A 21,745-nucleotide genomic window follows, 5' to 3' on the forward strand; every position below is an offset into this window, starting at 1 on the left:
AGGCCAGCATATTTGATCAGGCCACAACAGACTATGATATGACCATATGAAGGTAAGGCTCTGCACTGGTTGGGCGTTTGAGGGAAAAATGACCCTTGTCATAGAGCCAAGCAATCCCATGAGTCCTAGATTATGCCATGAGCCGAAGCTCAGCAGGGCGGGCTTACCAGGAGTTGGGAGGGTGGGGCTTCCAGGAGCCCCAAGGATAGGGCTAGCAGATTTCCCATGCAGGACAGGCGCTACCAGTCAAGTTCTCAGGAGATTGAGGGAATGGCCCCTGCCTCAAAGTCACACACCTCAGTTACTGACATCCCCTGAGTCTGCATGGATCTCCCTACATGCCAGTCCAAGCAGCTATCTCCTGAGCATGGTGTGAGCTCTACATTGTGGGGTAACAGGATTGCAGAGCGTGGCATTAATGTATTCCCCCAGGCTGATGCCGTAAGGAGGGGAGTGCTCCACCCAAGAACAGTGTTGTCTGCAGTGTGGGAGATGGATTCAGCACAGGTATCCTGACAGTTGTCTCTTCAGGTTTTTCCCCAGAGCCACAAACCCCAGTCTCTCCTGACACGACTCTAGTCTACTCCACCCTCCCTCCGCCGGAGCCCAGGGTGAGTGGCTGCAAACAGAATTTTGTGCACTAGCACATTAAGAGGGTGCCTGAGTCTCTAGCAGACCCCTGTCTCTCTCCTTGGTGGACCAAATCCCCACTGCTTGTCATAGGCGGATGTTATATAGGCACCTCTTCCTGGCTCTGGTGCTCTGGGCTGGGGATCCCAGCATGGGTTTGAGACCCCACACTTCCTGGGGGAACGTTTGCAGCTGAGATATCCTTCCAGAATCTCAGCCACCGGCCACGGGAATGGGGCCAATCCTTTTTGTGACTCCACCCTTCCTCCCAGTCTCGATGTGGCTTCTTCTGGTAAATCCTTGGTTTTGAAACTTCTCTCCAGCTACTCTTCAGTTGGTTATTTAGATTGATCTGTATTTTAGTTGTAATTTCAGTTTTGTCCTGGGGGCGGTCAGTGTAACATCCACCTACTTCAGTGACATCTTGGATCACTGTTTTCATTACTTTGAATATTTTTTGCCAGTCCCTTCTGGCCTGAAATACTTCTGTTGAGAGATCAGGTGACAGTCTTATCAGAGCTCCCTTGTAGGGAACCGCTTTTCTCTTGAGGCTTTTATGATTCTCCATTTGTCTTTAACGTTTACCATGGTAATTAATGTGTCTCAGGCGGGGTCCTCTTTGAGTCCCTTTTATTTGGGACTCTGTGCTTCCTGGACTTGTGTGTTTTTTTCCTTCACCAGGTTAGGGAAGTTTTCGGTCATTATTTCTTCAAATAAGTTCTCGATCCCTTGCTTGCTCTATTGTCCTTCTGGTGCCCTTGTGATACAAATATTGTTATACTTGGTGTTGTCCCAGAGGTCCCTTAAACTGTGTGTGTGTTTGTTTTTTAAAGATTTTATTTATTTATTTTTACAGAGAGGGGAAGGGAGGGAGATAGAGAGGGAGAGAAACATCAGTGTGTGGTTGCCTCTGGCGGGCCCCCAACTGGGGACCTGGCGCATGACCCAGATATGTGCCCTGACCGGGAATTGAACCAGTGACCCTTTGGTTCACAGACTTGCACTCAGTCCACTGAGCCACACCAGCCAGGGCAAACTGTGTTCGTTTTTTAAAATTCTTTTTTCATTTTACTGTTCCAATTGGGTGTTTTCTACTACCTTGTCATCCAAATTGCTGATTCAGTCTTCTGCTACATCTAATGTGCTGTTTATTCCATCTAATGTAGTCTTCATTTCAGTTGTTTTACTTTTCATTTTTCACTAGCTCTTTTTTATGGTATCTATCTCCTTATTAAGTTCTCACTGAGTTCATCTGTTGTTCCCCTAAGTTTGTTGAGCATCCTGATAAGCAGTGTTTTGACCTTTGTATGTGTTAGATTGCTTGCCTCCATTTTATTTAGTTCTTTTTATGGTGGTGTGTCTTGTTTTCCATTTGGAGCATGTTTCTTTGTCTCCTCATTTTGGCTGCCTCCCTGTGTTTATTTCTATGTATGAGATAGATCTGTTTCGTCTCTCAGTCTTGACCTAGTGGCCTTATATAGGAAGTGTCCTGTGGGGCTCAGTGGCACAGTCTCCCAGGCCACCGGAGCTGGGTTCTCCAGGGATGTTCCTTGTGTGGGTTGTCGCCCCACCCCCACCCCCACCCCCTGCTGTAGTTAGGCCTCAATTGGTGCTGATATGTCAGCAGGTGGAGTTGACCCTCCCACTGACTAGCTGTGTGCTCTGGCCGTGCCTGCCACAGATGAGCTGTTGTCTGGGGGCTGACACCTCCTGTTCACAGTCACTTTAGCAGGATTCTTATTCAAGCTGATTTCGCCCTCTGGGTATGTCTGTTGTGGAACTGGTTGGGGGAGGAGATTTGATGCACCTCGAAGCTGGCCCCTGGAACCTCTTGGGAGGGGCTCTTGATTTAGACTGAAAACAGACAGCATTTGTGCAAGATTGGGGCTGCCGCAGGAGTTATAATTTATGTGAGGCCAGCCCCTGCTTGTATGGGGTTTGTGGACCTTGGAGAGAGTCTGTTGCGTGAGCGTAGGGCGCCCACTACTTTTGTGCGTTCTGAGGACCTTTGAGAAAGTCAGCAGCACAAGCCTTGGGCAGCCACCACCCCTGTGAGATTTGTAGTCCTTTGAGTCTGCAGCATTAGCCGAGGCAGACTGTTCCTGTGGAGGACCCACTGGAAGAGACTCGGGCCTGGTGAAGGGAGTCACCAGGGCAGGATGTACAGTGCCAGCCACGTTAAAGGGGAGCACGGATTACGTATCTGCCTCCATTGGGTGGGCTGGGTGGGAGGAGAGCACAATAAAGGAACAGTGGTACTTGCCAGTGCTTGGGTCCCCGGAGAGAGTTGCCCTGACCACCGCCCTCCGGCCCTCACCATGAAGATAGTCCATTTAGTTCTCCCTCATATGCACTGGTGCTTTCTGAGCTGCTGCCCTTGCCCTGGAGCTTAGAGGGAGGGAGTTTGTGCACTGGCCCTTTAAGAGCAGCCTGCCTCAGTCTCCAGCAGCCCTTTGTCTATCTGGGACACAGTGCCCCTGGTTTTCACAGTGAGATGTTATGGGGACTTACCTTCTCATCACTGGTGTGCTGGGCTAGGGAGCCTAATGTGTGCCTGGGACCCTTAGCTCCTCATGGGGAACCTCCTCAGCCAAGATATCCCTCTTCTTAATCACCGCACCATGGGTGTGAGGCCTGCCTGGTCCATGTCTCTGCCACTTCTACCAGCCCCGATGTGGCTTCTTTACATCCTTAGTTACAGGAATTCTGATCAGCCAGTCCTCAGGTGGTTCTCAATGATTATCGTTCTGTACTTTAGCTGTAATTCACTTACTGTGCTGTCTTGACCTTCCGGTGTATTGTGCTCATTTTGAATCTTCCAAAGAGTTGTAACCTTTTAAGTCATTTTTGATTTCTCCTTCCAATGTCTTAACACCTTATGAACCTTTTAAATTTATGTATTCAGAAACAGGGATCAGCAGACTTTCTTGGAGGGCCAGATGGTTAAAGTTGTCAGTCTTGCATTCCACACTCTCTGTCACATCTATTGAACTCTGCCCTTGTAGCAGGAAAACAGCATAGACATTATGTAAGGGAATGAGTGTAGGTGTGTTCCAATAAAATTTGATTTTCAACAAACAGGCAACATGCGAGATTTGGCTCACAGGCTATAGTTTGCCAACCCATGATTTGAACTGATAGCAAAAGTTTTCATGCTTATTCACCCACGTTTTAACATTCACCCGTATTTAACATTCTTACAATACAGCATTCCCTCACTTACTGCGGGTATTACGTTCTAGAACCCCCCGTGATAGGTGAGAATCCGCGAAGTAGGAACCTTACATTTGTTTTAGTATTTATATGTATTTTAAGGCTTTATAAGCCCTTCCCACACACTTAGAAGTCGTTCCCAGCCCCTTATTAACCTTTCCCACTCCCTTATTAACCTTTCCCACACTTTTATAAACACTACTTATGTTCTTAAACATATTCTACACTCTTAAACCTATGTAACTTTAACAACATACATACACAGTACCACAAAAGCCCACGATATAGAGAAAAATCCGCGATAAATAATTAAATATAATATTTTTAAAATCCCGCTATACAGTGAGGCCGCGATAAGTGAACCGTGATATAGAGAGGGACTCCTGTATTGTAGGACTATAACCAGGAAGGAATCCATTTATGCCATTACCATCGAGCTCATCGGACCAGTTTTCACAAGTAGGACCTCTGAAGGTTCTAACCTTTGGTACCCATAATTCGTTCTTGTTCTAGAGAGGTAAAAATGGAGATGATTCTTGGTTGATTTCCTCTCTGATTAGTTGTCTCATCATTTTTTTTCCTTTGGAGAGGGTAGGGTGGAGGAGAAGAGGAAGCAGGTGAATGCAGGTTTACTATCCCTTAACCTTCACTTCCTAATATTAAAAAAAAAAACAAAAAAAACTGGTACCTGAAAAGTTTTGTCACATGTTTGTGGCAAATGTATTTGGCAGCAAAACGACCTGAACTACTCTATTTATGGTCTTCTCTTTATTTCATTTAGTGTGAATATTTCTGCATCTTGAAGCAGAAGCACTGCTGTTTGTTTACAGGGAGTCGTTGCTGAGGGTGTAATGACTACATACATACACTGTACAACTTGTTAAAAATCTGAAATAGTCCAAGTTCTGAAATTCCATCTGTTCCTGTGGCTTTCAGAGAAGGCACGGTGAATGTGTGAGGTACATTGAGTAGATACAGGTTTTAATCAGAGCTTGGCAAACTGTGGCCTGTGGGTCAAATTCAGCCCACTTCCTGCTTTTATAAATCAGATTTTTTTGACTCACAACCATACCTACTGGTTCACATTCTGACTGTGGCTGTCTTCCAGTGCAAAGGGGAGAATTGAGCCTAAAGTTAGCGCGGAGTCCGTGCGGTTGGAAAGACAAAAATATTGCTCTCTGGACCTTCACTGAAAAAGTCTACTGACACCTGATCTGGGTTAGGCTAATAAAGTTGGGCGAGTGTAAGCTAACTGTTGTGTTATGGTGGGAGATTTAAAATTTGAAATGGAAATTGCTATCTCCTCTACAAAATCACTGCCAGCATCAGTTCCCACAGGACATAGCCTCACATTTTGCCAATTAGTGTCTGGTTTTGTGTCTTCTTACATCAGTGCCCTCTTTTTTTTCTTTTGTTTTTTAATTATTGATTTGAGAGAGAGGGAGAGACAGAGGCATTGATTTGTTGCTCCACTCGTTTATACATTAATTGGTTGATTCTTTTTATGTGCCCTGACTGGAGATCGAACCTGCAACCTTGGCGTATCAGGACAACATCTGAGATACCCAGACAGTGCCCTCCTCTTTCTTTTAAAACTATCTTCGGAGACAGCTTAGAACAGTAGCCGATATTCAGTTGATCTAATTCATCTATATGAAGGAAAGACAAGTTCAGAGTAGGCTGCTATCTGGGCGAAAAGAATACAGTGTGACCAAATTATTAGAGACCTAGAGGAGCCCTTCTTGAGAAGGGGAGAGCTGCTATTAATAATAGTTATTTTCCCTATTTTAGATTCTGAAGCGTGTTCCCAATAGCGTGCTGTGGCTGTTGCGGTTTCCAGCAGTAGGAGAACCTAATATCCAACAGTACGCACAAAACATGGGCCTTCCCCAGAACCGTATCATTTTTTCACCTGTTGCTCCTAAAGAGGAACATGTCAGGAGAGGCCAGCTCGCAGATGTCTGCCTGGACACCCCACTCTGTAATGGGCACACTACAGGCATGGATGTCCTGTGGGCTGGGACACCCATGGTGACTATGCCAGGTAAGTTGCTGCTAAATCGTTGAAATCTTCCTTGTTATTTTTAGAATCTCCAGGCGAAATTGTGTGTACTAGGGGAGGAGGATGAAAAACATAATGAGACTTGTTCCGAGCACTTGGTTCCATTTCCCTCATCTGCATTGTGTGGGTACTTAGCATAACTAACATTAATAACCACGTGCTATTTGCATTCTCACGTGAGCAATTTGTCTCTTTTCTTATTACAGGAGAAACTCTGGCTTCCCGAGTAGCAGCTTCCCAGCTCACTTGTTTAGGTTGTCTTGAGCTTATTGCTAAAAATAGACAAGAATATGAAGATATAGCTGTGAAACTGGGAACTGATCTAGAATAGTAAGTAAACTTTTCTGTGAATGAATCATATGATAAAGTGAAGGGAATCAGGGAAGGTTAAAGAGAATATAGGTGCTATAAAATGAAATAATAAAATCAGGGTTATATAAAATAGGTGAATGAGTTTCATGATCTCTGGATGGGAGAAGAACCTTCTAAACTTTCATAAATTAAGTGACCGATAGGTTTTACTATGTAAAGATTTAAATGGCTGAATAAAAGTGACTAAAAAAAATTAAAAGGACAAATAAGAGCAAAAAATTGCTTTTTATGTAAGATATTAATAGCCTGGCTATATAAAGACTGAAGCACATTTACATTTTAAATCCCTTAATAGGGAAATAAACAAGGAAATCACCAGACAACTCACTGAAGTAGAAATACAAATGGGTAACAAGACAAAGTTTCAATCTCTGTAGTAGAAATGTACATTAAAATAACATTGAGGCATACCCATTATTTGCTTATAAAACAAATGATTTTTAATATGATACCCATGATGAGGGAACATTGAGGTGCTGGCCTTTTCATACATTGGTGAGTAAATTGGTACAACCCTTCCTCAAAGTTAAAAGATTCTTTTTTAAAATGCCAGCGCTTTGACCATAATAATGCCACATCTTCACTATAGCATAAAGAAGAAACAGCATAACTTACATGCCCCCAAATGGGTGGGAGTTAATAGGGGTGATGCTTAGGAAAATGACGCTTTACCCATACAATGAAAAAGTGTTTCTCTCTTAACTGAGATGTTTCTTTGGGTATTATGGGTTATTATTATTATGATTATTATTTTGTCTGTGTTTTTCTAAGAAGTAGCATATTATATAGAAGTGTAAAGAAGCACCGTCTTTGAGTCAAATTGCCTGGGTTTGAATCCAGGCTCTCCCACTTACAAGCTTGTGACTTTGGGCAAATTAGTTTCTATGTGCCTTGGGTTTTTCCATCTGCAAAATGGGGATGAACAACAGTACCTACCTTGCAGAGATGTGAGGATTAAAAGAGGTGTTCTGTGTAAAACACAGCAGGTTTTGATCTGTACTGAGCATTCAGCAGATGTTCAGTGTTTTCATAATTTTCTCTGTTGAGCATCATATACATCTGAGGAAAATGAGTGAAAATTTTGAGCCCTGGAATTAAAAAGATTTTCATGCCCATCATCCTAGAGATAGCTACAGCAAATAATTTAGTGTCTTTTTTCTAACTTTTTGGAATGTAGTTGATTTCATACAATATTTTTTGTCAATATTTTGTAAGGAAAACTAAAGTTTATATAATAAACACTTATATTTACCTACTGTCTAGATTCCACCACTACCATTTACTATGCTTGTTTTATTACATATATGTCCATCTATTTATTTCTCTGTTCATCTAGCAGTCTGTCTTATTTGATACATTTAGAATTAAATTGCAGATATCAGTACTGTTCTCCCCAAATACTTCAGAATGTGGACATTATTAACTAACTTAATATTTTTTAATTTTTTTCTTCTGAGGCAGACTTTATATACAATGAATATACAAATCTTACATTAACCTTTAAAGCCCAAACCCTTAACAAGATATAGAATACTTCCATCATTCCAGAAAGTTCCTTCATGCCTCTTTCTCATTTAGTGCCCTCAGCAATCCTCGGCAACCACCGTTTTGAATTTTTTCCCCACCATAAATTAATTTTATGTTATACAAATGGAATGCATACAGCATGTACTCCTAAAGGCTTCTTTCACTAGGCCTAATATTTTGAGATTCGTCCATATTTTTGGCTTCCCTCAGTATTCATTCCTTTTTATTGTTGAGCAGTAGTTCATTGTATGGATGTACCACAGTTTAGCCATTCTTACATTGGCATACAGAACTTATAAAAAACTAGAGCACAAAAGTATTATTTGGAAGGTAGCATTTTTATAAGGTCACGGTTGGGTTGAGGCCAACAGAGATAAATATACACAACCATTTCACTAGTTCTGTTGCAACAAACATTAGAGCCACTTTTTATTTTCATTTTTGTTAAAATATTTTTTTTCAATTAGAGTTTACATTTAATATTTTCTGTTAGTAAACCAAATACTATATCTTGTATATGTGCCTTAGCTATTGTAAATGGTGCTTCAGTAAAGATCTTTGCATGGCCAGGTGTGTCTGCATTTCTGATTATTTCTTCTGAGTAGATTTAAAAGTGTTTTTGATTGTCAGAGTTATGAACATTTGAGGCTCTTAATATACACATTATTAAATTGTTTACCAAAAGGGTAAGCGGTTTATATTCTAACCAGAGTGTATAGGAATAGATGTGTCATATTTTAAAGGTAGAAATGAGATGAAATGGAAGAAGTTTGGTATCTTCTGGATATACTTGTTTAAGAAAGAACTCAGCTTCTCAGGGGATGTGAACTCAATAAGTGTTAGCATTATGTTAGTTGTGACCCTTTCTCAGCACTGAGGTCATGTGAAGTTTCATTATGCATTTTACCAAAGATGACTGGGTATTTAGGGGGGCTAGTTCTGAGTCTCTGCTCTGTTCGTAAACTTGGCGCACGCTCTCTCTTTTTAAATTACTCAGCCTGAAGAAAATTCGTGGCAAAGTCTGGAAACAGAGAATATCTAGCCCTCTCTTCAACACCAAACAATACACAATGGAACTAGAGCGGCTCTATCTACAGATGTGGGAGCATTACGCAGCTGGCAACAAACCCGATCACATGATTAAGCCTGTTGAAGTCACTGAGTCGGCCTAACTAAAGACTGTGCACAACAGAATTGCCTCCCTACCTGAGCCTAAACCTTCAGGGGAAAGGGAACTAGATAATGGACCTTTTACTTGTCTGTATAAGTATCATGCTACAGATGGGTGACAAATAATGATAATAGAATAGCACAGCCGGAGTTGCTTCGTGCAAGATAGGGAGAGACCCAAGAGATGGAAACTGCTGTTCTACAAGGAATCTCCATAGAATTTTGCAGCAACCAGATGGTGCATAGGTCTGGAAGGTCTGCTCGCCCTTGGTCTGCCATGGGATGCTTAGTGTGGTAGGGAGATCTGAACTGTCCAGCCATTTTTGTGATTCTGTGGCTTGATTGAATCTTCTGAATTGATTTCTTCTTTATATTTGGGTATTGGAGTTTTTAAAAATGTTTGGTTTCAGGTGTTTTATTCATGTGAAGTATATATGATTCTCTTGAGATAAGGTTTTAAGCTAAAATGTTACTCCTTGTTTTAGTTTCTGAGTTCTACAGATTAATGGAAACTTTGCTGGTGTAGTCTTTTATAGGTTTTATAAACCACTTGAGTCTATATCAGTTGTTTGATTGTCTGACCTAATGTTTGGAGCTATCAGTGCTTTGTTGGTTTAGATGATGGCTCAGAATTGTTTTTCTAGTCTATTTTCTTCCCCTAACCCTACTTTAAAATTTCTCCCGTAACTCAGCTAACAAAACCAAGTCTGATTCAGAACATCCTGGAGTGTTTCTCTGAAACACATTATCTGGTGCCAAATGGAAATTCATAAGAATGATTATTAATTATGAAGGGCACAGTTGTGGTACTATCATTGATGATAATAATACTGATTTTTTTTGGCTTAGTTTTCACCTACTTCACCAGTGTTTTTACCTTCAACTGCCCCTCTATGCTGCTGCCAGAGTGATAGTGTGTGATAAAAGTTTTGCCTTCCTTTCTAAGGTTTGCTTTTTTTTTTAAAGTGAGTCCTGTTCTTCCTATTTCTGTCAGCAGAAATGAAATCCCAGGTAAGTATAAGTATTCAAATATTTGATCAGTAAGTTATACTTATTTGTGACTACATTAAACAACTTCCATCAAAGATATGTTATAGGTAAAAAGCACTAAAGGACCAGCTATATATATGAGTTATTGTTTTTCAGACCTTCTAGGGGAATTATGTACTAACTGTCTTACGGACTTGGTCTTGGAGTCTGTATATATTCGGCCTCAGCAGTAGCGGACTGTACTGCTATTTGGTTTGAAGTACAAATTCCAGTTTAGGCCACATGGAGCTTGATTTTTAAACCACAGGAATAAAATTACTGAATTTCAACAAAGGATGGAGGACTCGAGGCTTAAACAAACCAACATATGGATATGTTTTGTCTTGCTGTACTGCACTTATGCTATCCAGTAACAGATAATTTTTTGTCTGCTAGTAGTGTTCTAGATTATAGTGTCTTTCCAAAGCACTGAGGCAGTGTACCTATTCTGTAGTTGCAGCTGATGCCTGAATGTATTCTAGCTGACAAATTATTAATAAGAACTTGAATTTCTGAAAGTCTTACTGTTAACCAAAACCTGAACAAGGAGTCTCAAGTATAATTCTTAGCCAGAATTATGTGTTAATGAACTGTGTTATCTTTTAACAGTGTGAATCAAAGAACATCGGTTTAGGGAATTCCTTAATTTATTTTTTATCTGATGGAAATATTAAAGGTTGCCAGCATGGTTGCAGATAGTGATATTTGCAATTCACCAAACTACTTAATGTGGAATAATAGGGTGATATACTTCTAGTGCCCTCAAGGCTGTGTGACCTTCCAGCCCTTTTCCATAGCACATCATTCCTCCTATAGGGATGGCTTTTTTCTGGCACGAAAAGTAGCCACTCTGGTTAAAGCTTTGCTTATTGTGACAGGCTTTGGTTTCCAGGTAACAGGTCTATGGAAGACTTAATTATGAATAGAGATATAGATATTACTGGAAATGAGGTTTTTTTCTATTATGCTATGCTTTATCAAAAAAGTAAAACATTTAAATTGTGCTACAGAAATCTGGTGTTGTCTTGTGATCTTTAAATAATAAATGAATGATTTGCCCTTAATATGGCTGATGTAGTTTCTGTTCTGTTACATTGAGTGTTGGACAAAATACTCAGGTCATCCAATGATGAAACCTACATTTGAACAGCTCCAGACTACAAGGCCAGATTTTCCTAGGGCGGCTAAGAGACTAAGAATTATTTTGTTTTCTCGGCCAGGTGTGGTGGAGGGGTGGGCTTGGCACATGGTCCTTTAGGATGACAAAGCCTGCATTTCCCAGCACACCCATTCATGCTTGTTCCTGTTTTGCTTGTGACTGCTCTGGCTTCACTACCCTTGTCTCTCTCTTTACATGGACGTCCCCTTCCTGCTCTGTACAGTGGTTGAACTCAGCCACTGGTGTGAGGGAGGGAACCAAAACAAACAGCCATGCATCAGGGACCAGAACAGGCTGCTTAGCTGCCTGTTTTCTCAGAGATACGAATGAGAATCCTTTTTCAATTAAATTTCAGGTAATTTACCTCTCAATTTCTGTGGATTGTGACCCTCAAAGCCCTGATGCAAACTAGGCTGTTAACTAAAAGATAGTGAGGGAAGAAAGGTCCAGTAACCTACTCAGAAAAGTTCTTACTTCCATCCTCTTCTGTTTATTAGAAATCTGCATTAGTTACTAAAGGATTTCCTGTGCACCTTGAATAAACTCGTGTAATTTAAGATTTGATTCCAGTCCTAACCCACTCGTTACTGGAAGCACGTGGCTTGTAGTATTAACTACAGTTAACATTCAAGTTCATCGCCCAAACCTCTGAAGCACACAGCTCCGTAACCTCCGTTTTTATAGGAGAGGCTTGTAGAGAGATGAAGGTGCGAATTTGTTAAAGAGATAAGATTATAATGATGTGTCTTTTATCCAATTCCCTATCAATTTAAAGTACTTTTACATATGTGGACAGTTCGGTGCTTAAGAGTTCAGGTTTTGAAACTAGTATTTCTGGGGTTTGAATCCCAGCTCTGCCACTTGCTAGCCATGGATGTGATTGCCCTGAAGTGAGAGTGCCAAAGCTGCCTACTTTTTCAAGTGCTTGTAAGGATTAAATCTACACAAAATACTGGGAGCAGTGCCTAGCATGAAATAAGCTCAATGTTATTAATACCTTTAAATGCAGGGACATGTTATTTGTGTCCTGTTGGCGAAATGGTTAAACGAAAACGTACAGGTGCCTGCCGGAGAAACGGGCACAATCTAGAAAGCATTTGCTTCCCCCGGCCGGTTTTCTCAGTGTGTCTGGAGCGAGTGCCAAAAAGCTTCAAGTAGCCAACCTCTCTTTATCTCCCGGGTTCGAAGGCTTTTGGAAGCAAACGCCAGCGTTGCCAAGCACTGTTGGGCTGCTGCTTTGCTCTTATCTAAGGGTCTAGGTGCCCCTCCCCCCTCCCTCCAGCTCGGAGTTCTTCGGAGAGCAAGCAGACCGCTGTAGCGGTTCGGGCGGTTCAAGGAAGAAACGAACGGGGCTCGTTTGTCCAAGTCCTCCTAAGGATGTAGCAACTTTGGGAGGACTCAGCTCAGTTTCCTCCCGTCAGCCAAAAAGTTAATTTAGGGATTGCCTAGCTACAAAAATTAACTGGGGGGTCCCTGAGCTCTGCAGAAAGTGGCAATTTCAGGATATAGGCGGTACCTCCCGAAAGGGAGAGGCCTGATTCTAGGAGCATTACCAACTGTTGCAATTTCAGTTTATAGCGCCAAGTGTAAGTCAGCCTATAACCAGGCCTGGGGAAGAAGATTGTGATAGGTGGGTACAAAGAGGGCGGGCACAATCACCCTGGATCTTAACCGCCCACCACCGGGCTCTATAAAAGCGTGTGCTCAGGGGGAGTTTGGTCTTTTGCCGCTTGGGATCTCCGGTTCGCGGGATCTCCGGTTTGCAGGATCTCAGGACCTCAGGATCGATCGGCCCATTCCAGAGGCGGCAGAAGCAGGTAGGTGACAGAAGGGCCCGCGGTGGGTAGTGGAGTGGGAACAGTCTTGAAAGCTCACCCTAGTTGAGCAGACTTAATTCAGGACCGCTGTACACCCTGGACATTGTCCGCGAACTATGGGATGGAGATTCTAGAAAAATACTTTGTTTCTACTTTTTAAAAAGCCTCCGGAAGGTTTTTTTTGTTGTTGTTGTTAATGATATTAACTCTGCTAAATTAAAGGTGGGGAATGTAGGGGTGTGTGGGGAGGGCCTAGGGGCCGAATACTGCAGAACGGCTGGGGGAGTGAGGCGTGAGTCACGGGGGGAAGGTGGCGGGGGTGTGGGGGTGGTTGATGCCTGATCTGTAGAAGGCCGGCCAGCCGGCTAAGCGGGCTGGCTAAGGTGGGAATAGGGCATAAAAGTGGGCGCGGGGGCAAAAGCGGTTTTGAGCGGCAAAAGCGGTTTTGGGCGGCATAAGCGGGGGAATCTGCCTGAGTAATGCAAGGCTTGCTGCAGGGGCGAAGCAGGAGTGGGGTAGGGGTCTAGGCCTGCCGGTGTAAGCTCTCCTGACGAGGAGAGGCTTGGAGGGGGCGCGGGCGGGTGGGACCGTGAGTCGGAGCCGATGCTTGCCTGGCTGGAGGTAGGCACAGTCTAGGCCTGCCGGTGTAAAAACTCTCCTGAGGAGAGGCAGAAGCAGGGGGCAGTGGTCGTCGGTGGGGTGGGTGGAAGAGTCCAGGCCTGATTGGCTGGAAGTGGGGGTGGGGGCGTGGTCTAGGCTTGCCGGTGTAAACCGCCCTGATGAGGAGAAGCAGAAGCAGGGGGGCAGTGGTTATGGGCGGGGGTGAGTGAAAGAGTCCAGGCCTGATTGGCTGGCAGTGGGGGTGGGGGCGTGGTCTAGGTCTGCCAATGTTAAGTCCTGATGAAGAAAAGCGGGACATGGGGGGGTGGGGGGGGTGAGTGGAGGAGTTGAGGCCTGATTGGCTACAGGCAGAAAATGGGAGTGGGAGGGTAGTGGTTGGATGGAGGCGTGTGTGGGCTCTGGTGGCCCGGTTTGTGTAAGATTGCCTGGGAGCAGGTGTTAGGGAGGTGGAGGGGAGGGGGAGATTTGAAGGTTCGAAGCTTGATAGGTAGACTTCCTTGAGGTGTGAGGCAGGAGTAAGGAAAACGAAGGCGTTGGGAGAGTGGAGGGCTGATATGCAGGGTAGGAAATTGGGGGGAAAGAGAGCCCCGGGCTGAGTAGGGGTTAGTGCATGCTAAAACCTTACAATGTGGAGGAATGATCGTCCTTGCACGTCTCCATAACACGTGGCGGTTGAGTGACGATATCAGGTGCTTTGGGCTGTCTCATTGATCCGGGGCAAGGTGGGATAGTGGTATGGTGTGCTGTGTCAATAGTTTTCTCCACCCAGGCATTCTGCAACAAAGAAATGTAAATACTTCTCATTACACAGAGCAAAATTTTGCCTTTAAATTAGGGCGAAGAAGCTGCTCAAAAGTAAATGCACAATGTTGAAATGTATTATTGGTTCCGGCTTTTGGTTTTTTTAAAGTATATCTTTGTCTTGACTACAGGCAAGAAAATGCCCAGAAAAAAAGATGTCGACTCAGATATTCAGGATGAAATTTGGTGAGATTTGAAAAATTCTCTTTTCTCTTAGTTTAGTCCTACTCTATTGGAAAACGACTTTCTCAAAAAATGTTTGTTTTATTTAGAGTCTGTAGAGTGTATAACTTGATTACTTATAAAATGAGAATTATAAAAGGATTTTAGAATAACAGGAATCCAACCTCCTACCCAATCCTCTATATCAGGGGTCCCCAACCTTCAGGACAAGAACCGGTACCAGCAGTGGTCTGTTCGGAACTGGCTATAGCAGGAGCAGGGTGGCAGGCGAGCGAAGCTTGGCTTGCGTTACTGCCTGATTTCTGCTTCCTGTCTTAGCAGACAAGCCAGAGCATCTTCACTCACATTACTGCCTGAGCTCTGTCTGCTATCTCCTCCCACAACCTCCCCTGTCCATGGAAAAATGGTCTTCCACAAAACCAGTCCCTGGTGCCAAAAAGGTTGGGGACTGCTATTCTGTTAGTGGCCAGGAATGCACAACTCCATTAAGTAACACAATGGCATTGTTGAATATGTGTACAGGGTAATATCTGGAATTTTTTTCATTCTGAAGAACTTCAAACCTGCCCTTATGTTACTTTTCATTGTGAAGCCCTCTAGAGGTATACAGATGTAGTATTTTTCTCCTCTGAGGTAAGGAGGTACAGTATTTTAAGGTGTCTTACCTCCTCAAAGTCTTCTCTTGGGACACTGCCCTGTTTTCCTCCTTCACAGACAAGCAGATAAATGTATAATATGGGAGAATATAGAAACCACAGAACACAGAGTCTGGAAATAGATCCAAATACTTAAAAATTTTTAGTTTGTGATAAAAATGACACTTCAGATCAGTGGAGAAAAGATAGATAAATCAAATATTTTAAAGATAATTGGCTGACCATTTGGGGAAAAAATAAGAATTGGATTCTTACCTCACTACTGTTATACCAAAACAAATTACATGTGGGTAAAATATTTTAAAATAAAAATGGAAACCATTAAAAATATTATAAAATGTACGCGGATTTTGTTTCTTAATAATTTTGAAGTGGAGGTCTTTCTAGGTTTGATATTAAAAGCATAAAAATGATAAGATACAAAATATTTGCATTACCTATGACAAAAGGCTACAAAGAACGTTTACATATCAACTTATTTATTTATTTTTAATCCTCGCCTGAGGACATTTTTTTCATTGCTTTTTAGATAGAAAGGGAGAGAGAGAAACATTGATGTGAGAGCAAAGCATCAGTGGGTTGCCTCCCTTACGTGCCAGGACTGTTGGTCACATGTGCCTGGACCAGGATCAAACCCGCAACCCAGGCCTGTGCCTTGACTGGGAATCTGACCCACTACCTTTCAGTTATTGGACAACGCTCCAACCAACAGAACCATACTGGCCAGGGCTGCATAGTCATAATTTTTAAAAGGTGAAAAAACAAATAGAAGATGGGTTAAAAGATATACGCCCTGGCTAGTGTGGCTCAGTTGGTTGGACGTCATCCTGCAGGCCTGGGGGTCTTGGTTTTGATTCCTGCTTGAGGCATGTGCAAGAGGCAATCGATCGATGTTTCTCACATTGATGTTTCTCTCGTTCTCCCTCCCTTTCCCTGTCTCTAGAATCAATAAAAGGAAAAAGAGGAAATGGGTAAAAAGATATAGAAGATAATTCTCAGGAAAAAAATACAAATGAGATATAATTTTTCATATATCAAATTCACAAAGATTTTAAAAAATTTGATGACACGCAGAAATTTGTAGGGAAACAGGCAATTTCATACAGTCAGCGTGGGGCTATAAATTGGTGCAGCCTTTTTGGAGGGTAATCTGGCAATATCAAAATTTTAGAAGTTCCTTTTTTTAACCCAGTTATTATATTATCAGGACTTTTTCTTTTTTTTTTATTTTTATTTATTTTTTATTTTTGGTTTTTGAATTACAGTTGTCCCCTTTTCCCCCAATTTCTCTCCCCCACCCAACCCACCCCCTCAGGACTTTTTCTTTTAGAACAATTTCATTTAATTTCTGTATACATAGAGTCACATAAGTGCATAAATGTGGTTCTATCATACATGCTGTTTTTGTAGTTCACTCTTATCCTGTCTAGACTCCTTTCCCCCTTTCCCATGTCCATTTTGCCAGTAACTCATGTTCATTTAATCATCTGTAAACAAGCACAGGTTATTTTGGTGTTTGTTCAGGTTCTGTGGAAGAAGGATACATGGCTTAATTACTAGTACGCAGACACATACATACAAGGATATTCACTGCAGCATTGTTTGTAATAGCACAAATTTGGAAGAAGCTTAAATGTCCTAAATGTTGAATAAACTGGTTAATCGAAAAAATGTGACAAGAGCTATATGTACTGATAATGGAGAGACTACTAAAATATATCAAGTGAAAAACTGCAAGCTGTGGAACAATCCATATAGCATAATAATTTTTTTTTTCAGTTGTGTGGCCATGGCCGGTGGCTCAGTTGCTTGGAGTCTTGTCCTATACACTAAAAGGTTGCAGATTTAATCTCTGGTCAGGGCGCATACAGGAGGCAACCAGTTGATGTCTTTCTCTCTCTCTCTCTCTCTCTCTCTCTCTCTCTCTCTCTCTCTCTCTCTCTTCTGTCTCTCTCTGTCTCTCCCCCCTTACTCTAAAATCAATAAACATATCCTTGGGTGAGGATTAAAAACAAAAGTGACTTGTGCTGGTATGTGCATATGCTTAAGAACTTTCTAAAAGAATAAAATACATTGTTTGTCTCTAGGGAGTAGGACTGTTGAAAGAACAGGCATAAAGTGTTCCTCTTCCCCTCTCTTTTCAGTGTTCTTTATCAGTCACAAAACTCTTTGGTAAGCATTATTTTGTGATAGTCATTAAAGAGGGGGGAGATCAGCAAAAGAATGTGGCAAACAAACATAGCTTAAGAAGTAATAAAAAACGCTAATTTAAAAGTTACCTATTAAATGTACAAATTCAAAATATTGAATTCTATTATAGTGATACTACTGACATTGTAAACTGATACACCTTGGAAATGATTAAGCAAATGTACCAAGAGCTGTAAAATTGGTCGTACTTTTGATTGAGTAATTTGACTTGGGGGAATCAATTTTAGGAAAATCCAATTTGTGAAAGTAATTAAATGCATGAAGATGCTTGTTGGCAACATTCAACTAAAAAAAAAAAATTAATATGTGTGTGTGATTTTAAAAAGTGCACAAGGTAGAATCTTAGCGCTCTGTGTGACCCTCCATCATTTGCCCCATTTTGGAGAGTGCCCAGGGATGACGGTTGGTATTAGTTCTCCTGCGCAGTAATCAGTCAGCCCCTTGCAAATTTGGTTGGTTGATGGGAGTTACTCCTCTAGCATTTGATGAAGAATTGAGAAACCTGAGTTTTTGAAGCTACAGATGCAAGACCAGATCCTTAACTTGTGGTGGGAGGTCATCCTTAAGGCTCTACAACAACCTGCCAGTCTCTCCACCTACTCTCACTGCATCTGTGTCCGGGCGCTGTATTTTCATTAATGCAGACAATATGTTAGTCTTGTGTTTATTTGTTTTTTTCTTTGGACTGACTCTGCACCTCAAACTTTTGCATAAGTGGATGTATATGTATAATTCCTTTTTATTTTTATTTATTTTTACTTTTTATATTGTTCTATTACAGTTGTCCCATTTTATTACTTAGTGAGATATGGTAGGCAAAATCCTTTAAAGATAAGGCTCTATCGGGGTATAGGTGAGAGGGTAGAAAATATAAAAAGGGGTTCTTGGAACCACCTTTTGAGATTCATTCATTCATTTATTCAACAGATACTTTTTTGAGTACTGACTTTGTGCTGAATAGTGTGAAGCAGATATACTACCAAATCCTTGCATGGCTTACTGTCTGGGATGGAAGATAGAAACATGTTAACAGTCAGTATAGTGTGATAAGTGCTGTGGGGGAGAAGTATACAACCCTATAGGAGGGCAGACATTATCTTAATTTTCACAATAGCCCTAAAAGAACTAAAAATAGTTTTTTTACAGCCAAGGCCCAAGAGCTAGATCTGCAGAAGTTTGGTGAGAAGTGACGTTAGTTAGAGTAGGGTGGTAATAGTGGAGTTAGAGAGAGCTGGATGAATATAGAATACACTGTAGTACATCAGTTCTGAGACATTTTTTTTCCCATTGGAACATTTCTGAAATTGGGGTACATTATGTTTGATAGTGTGTCATTTGGCAGTGTTTTTCTCCTCCTTAGAGGTACATATGAGTAATGTCTTAGATTAGATGAAATTTACTCTCGAGGTAGAGCCAATAGGTCTTGCTGATGGATTGGATGTGGGAGGTGAGAAACATACAAGTCAAGGATGACTCCTAGGTTTTTGGTTTGTGTTACCGGGTAGATGGTGGTACCACTCATTGACTGAGATGGGTAAAACTGGCATAGGAACAGGACTGAGGGAGGAAATCCAGAGTTCTGTGCTGGCTGTGTTAGGTTCTAAATACTTAGTAGTGCCCAAGATGTTACCCAGATAGCTGGATTTCAGTGGGGAGCTCAATGCTAGAAATGTAAAATTGGGGGACCACGGGGTCTAGGGATAGTAAAACGAAGATCCAGGGGAGAGGGGACAATAATGCAGCACAGAAAATTGCAGGAATAAAATCCTTGAGAAGGCTGGAGGGGGATGAGATCCAAAGTACAAGGGAGGGAGGGCTTGGGCTTAGTGGTAGGAAAGCTATGTTCTTGTTGAGAACACAGAGGGTAGGGAGTTGGGTGTCATTATAGATAGGTCGGTAGGTTTGCTGGTGGGAGGATGAGAGCATTCTTGTCTGATTGCTTCTATTTTCCCAGCGGCTTATGAGACGAGGTCATTCACAGAGGGGGGAGGGTGTTTTGGCAGTTTGAAGGCAAAAGTGCTACTGAAATAGATAATGCAAAGGGTCAGGGACTGGTTTTCATTTATCAACCAAAGTCTAATTCGTACTTTATTTGTTAGCCCAAAATTGTTTTTTTTTTTTAACTCTAAATTTCATTTCCCAACTGAAGTTTACATTCAATATTTTTGATACTAGTTTCAAGTGTACAGCATAGTGGTTAGACAATCACACCCTTTACAAAGTGTTCCCCCTGATGTTTCCAGCACCCACCTGGCACCGTGCGTAGTTATTATAATATTAGTGACTATATTCCCTGTGCTGTCCTTACATCCCTGTGACTGTTTTGTGACTGCAGATCTGTACTTTTTAATATCTTTACCTCTTTCACCTATTTCCCCAACCTCCTTCCCCTCTGACAGCTGCCAGTGTGTTCTCTACCTATGAATCTGTTTCTATTTTGCCTGTCAATTATTTTGTTCTTTAGATTCCACATATAAGTGAAATCATGGTATTTTTCTTTCTCTGACTGGCTTATTTCACTTAGTATAATACTCTCCAGGTCCCTGCATGCTGTCACAAATGGTAAGATTTAATTCTTTTTTATGGCTGAGTAAGTAGTCCATTATGTAAATGTACTCCAGCTTTTTTATCCACTCATCTGTCGATGGGCACTTGGGTGGCTTCCAGCTACTATCTGGTTTGCTTTGGCCTCACCTCAGGGTGCCACGGGGTGGGAAAGAATGAGTTCAAGGTCTCTGGCAGATAGTGAGGCAGAGAAGCCAGAGGCCCTAACATCATAGCTCCAGGCAGGGAGCAGTTGCAGCTTTGAAATCACCCTTTGTTTCCTCCCCAAGAAGTGGGCTCCAGTGTTTGTCTGTTTATCTAGAGAGTAGTCCCAATGTTGTAGGTGGGGATTAAGTCCCTCCATGGGGATCACAAGGAAAGCATTCCAAAGACTCATGCATAGGAGCTTGTGGTGTGGCACGGTTTATTCGTGTGGAAATAGAAGCTGCCCCTGGGGTTTCAATATCACATCTCCCTCTGTCCTGCAGTGGAAAAGGTGCAATCTTGTCCTCAGCAGGGCCAACACAAAAGCCAGTGTCCAGAGTTTCTGCTTCATGTTAGAGCCTAGTCCTTTGGAGCCTGCATATGGCTGCTAGGCGGTCTCAGTCCCCATCCAGGTAGCTTAGTGCTGTTCCCAGCTGCTCTGGTGGCAGAGTCCACGTGAGTCCGTAGCAGCCGCTATGGCCACAGCTATAGAGAGAGAACACACAAGTGCACAGGGCGAGTGTATCACCGGGTGGGCAAGAGAAAGAGAGAGAACACTTCTTTTTTCCCCCTGGTATTATAACCAGGAGCTTGGGTTTGGGACGGACCAGGTGCCTTTTCAAAAGAACCAATCAGCTTCCCAAACGTTTGCAGACTTTGGATGGGTTTACGACACTCCCTGTTGAGACTGGCAGGCCTCTTTGGTCCAGCACCTCCTCCTGGGTCCCTCAACAATCTTGTTCAGGACAGGGGAACAGGAGGAGTGTTAATCCCCTTGGCGGAGTGTGAAGCTGTAGCTTCCTGGCAAAGCAAGCAAACAGGCTTAGATTCCCCAGTTTATTAATTACAATGTCTAGTTCCCTTTGCTCCCCTTCTGTAGCTAAATACCAATGGTAGCACTGATAGTAGTCTCTTCACGCAAGAGTTGTCCTCCTTGTTATTTTGCCCTTTTAGCCCTTTTCCTGTCTGTGTTCTCTTCATCCTGAAGTCCTTTCCTCTGTGGCTCCTCTCTCATTTTATGTCTTTATTTATTTATTTTTTTTATCCTCTCCTGAGGACATTTTTTTTTCATTGCTTTTAGAGAGGGAGAGGAAGGTGGGGTGGGGGTGCGGTGGGGAGAGAAACAAATATTGATGCAAAAGAGAAGCATTGATTGGTTGCCTCCCGTATGTGCTGGGGCTCAACCAGCATGTGCCCTGACAGGGAATTGAACCAACAACCTTTCGGTTACGGGATGACACTCCAACCAACTGAGCCACACTGGCCAGGGCAGAAATCACTTTTATATCTTTAAATAGAAAGAGATCATTAGGCAGGAAACAGGCTTTTCACTGATAGCTAAGGATACTCAAATAACATTCTTCCCCTGTCTTTGATTCTCCAGTAAAGAACAAGTTGCTTCTCATTTTTCTTCACTCCCCTATTGTGATATTAATTTCATAAGCCCTTAAAACCGATTTGCATTTCAGAAACTATGATTGAGCATTCTCTTCATTTGAGATTTTTGACATTTGATTGCTTATGATATTAGTAGTTTTCCTTTAAA

General features: G+C 42.2%; 1 protein-coding gene across 3 annotated transcripts in view; it reads left to right on the plus strand.

Moving 5' to 3' along the window:
• OGT (O-linked N-acetylglucosamine (GlcNAc) transferase) overlaps nt 1-11,067 on the plus strand; it is a 54,794-nt gene extending 43,727 nt beyond the window's left edge. For all 3 annotated transcript variants that reach the window (XM_090263963.1, XM_090263965.1, XM_090263964.1), the window contains 3 exons: nt 5,635-5,887; nt 6,112-6,235; nt 8,802-11,067. In XM_090263963.1, the coding sequence (XP_090120089.1) occupies nt 5,635-5,887; nt 6,112-6,235; nt 8,802-8,976 (552 nt within the window). In that variant the 3' untranslated portion in view covers nt 8,977-11,067. The remainder of the gene's footprint in view (nt 1-5,634; nt 5,888-6,111; nt 6,236-8,801) is intronic.
• The last annotated feature ends 10,678 nt before the right edge of the window (nt 11,068-21,745 follow it).

Source organism: Furipterus horrens, unplaced genomic scaffold, assembly GCF_987537825.1.
Source record: "Furipterus horrens unplaced genomic scaffold, mFurHor1.1.pri manual_scaffold_17, whole genome shotgun sequence".
NCBI lineage: Eukaryota > Metazoa > Chordata > Mammalia > Chiroptera > Furipteridae > Furipterus > Furipterus horrens.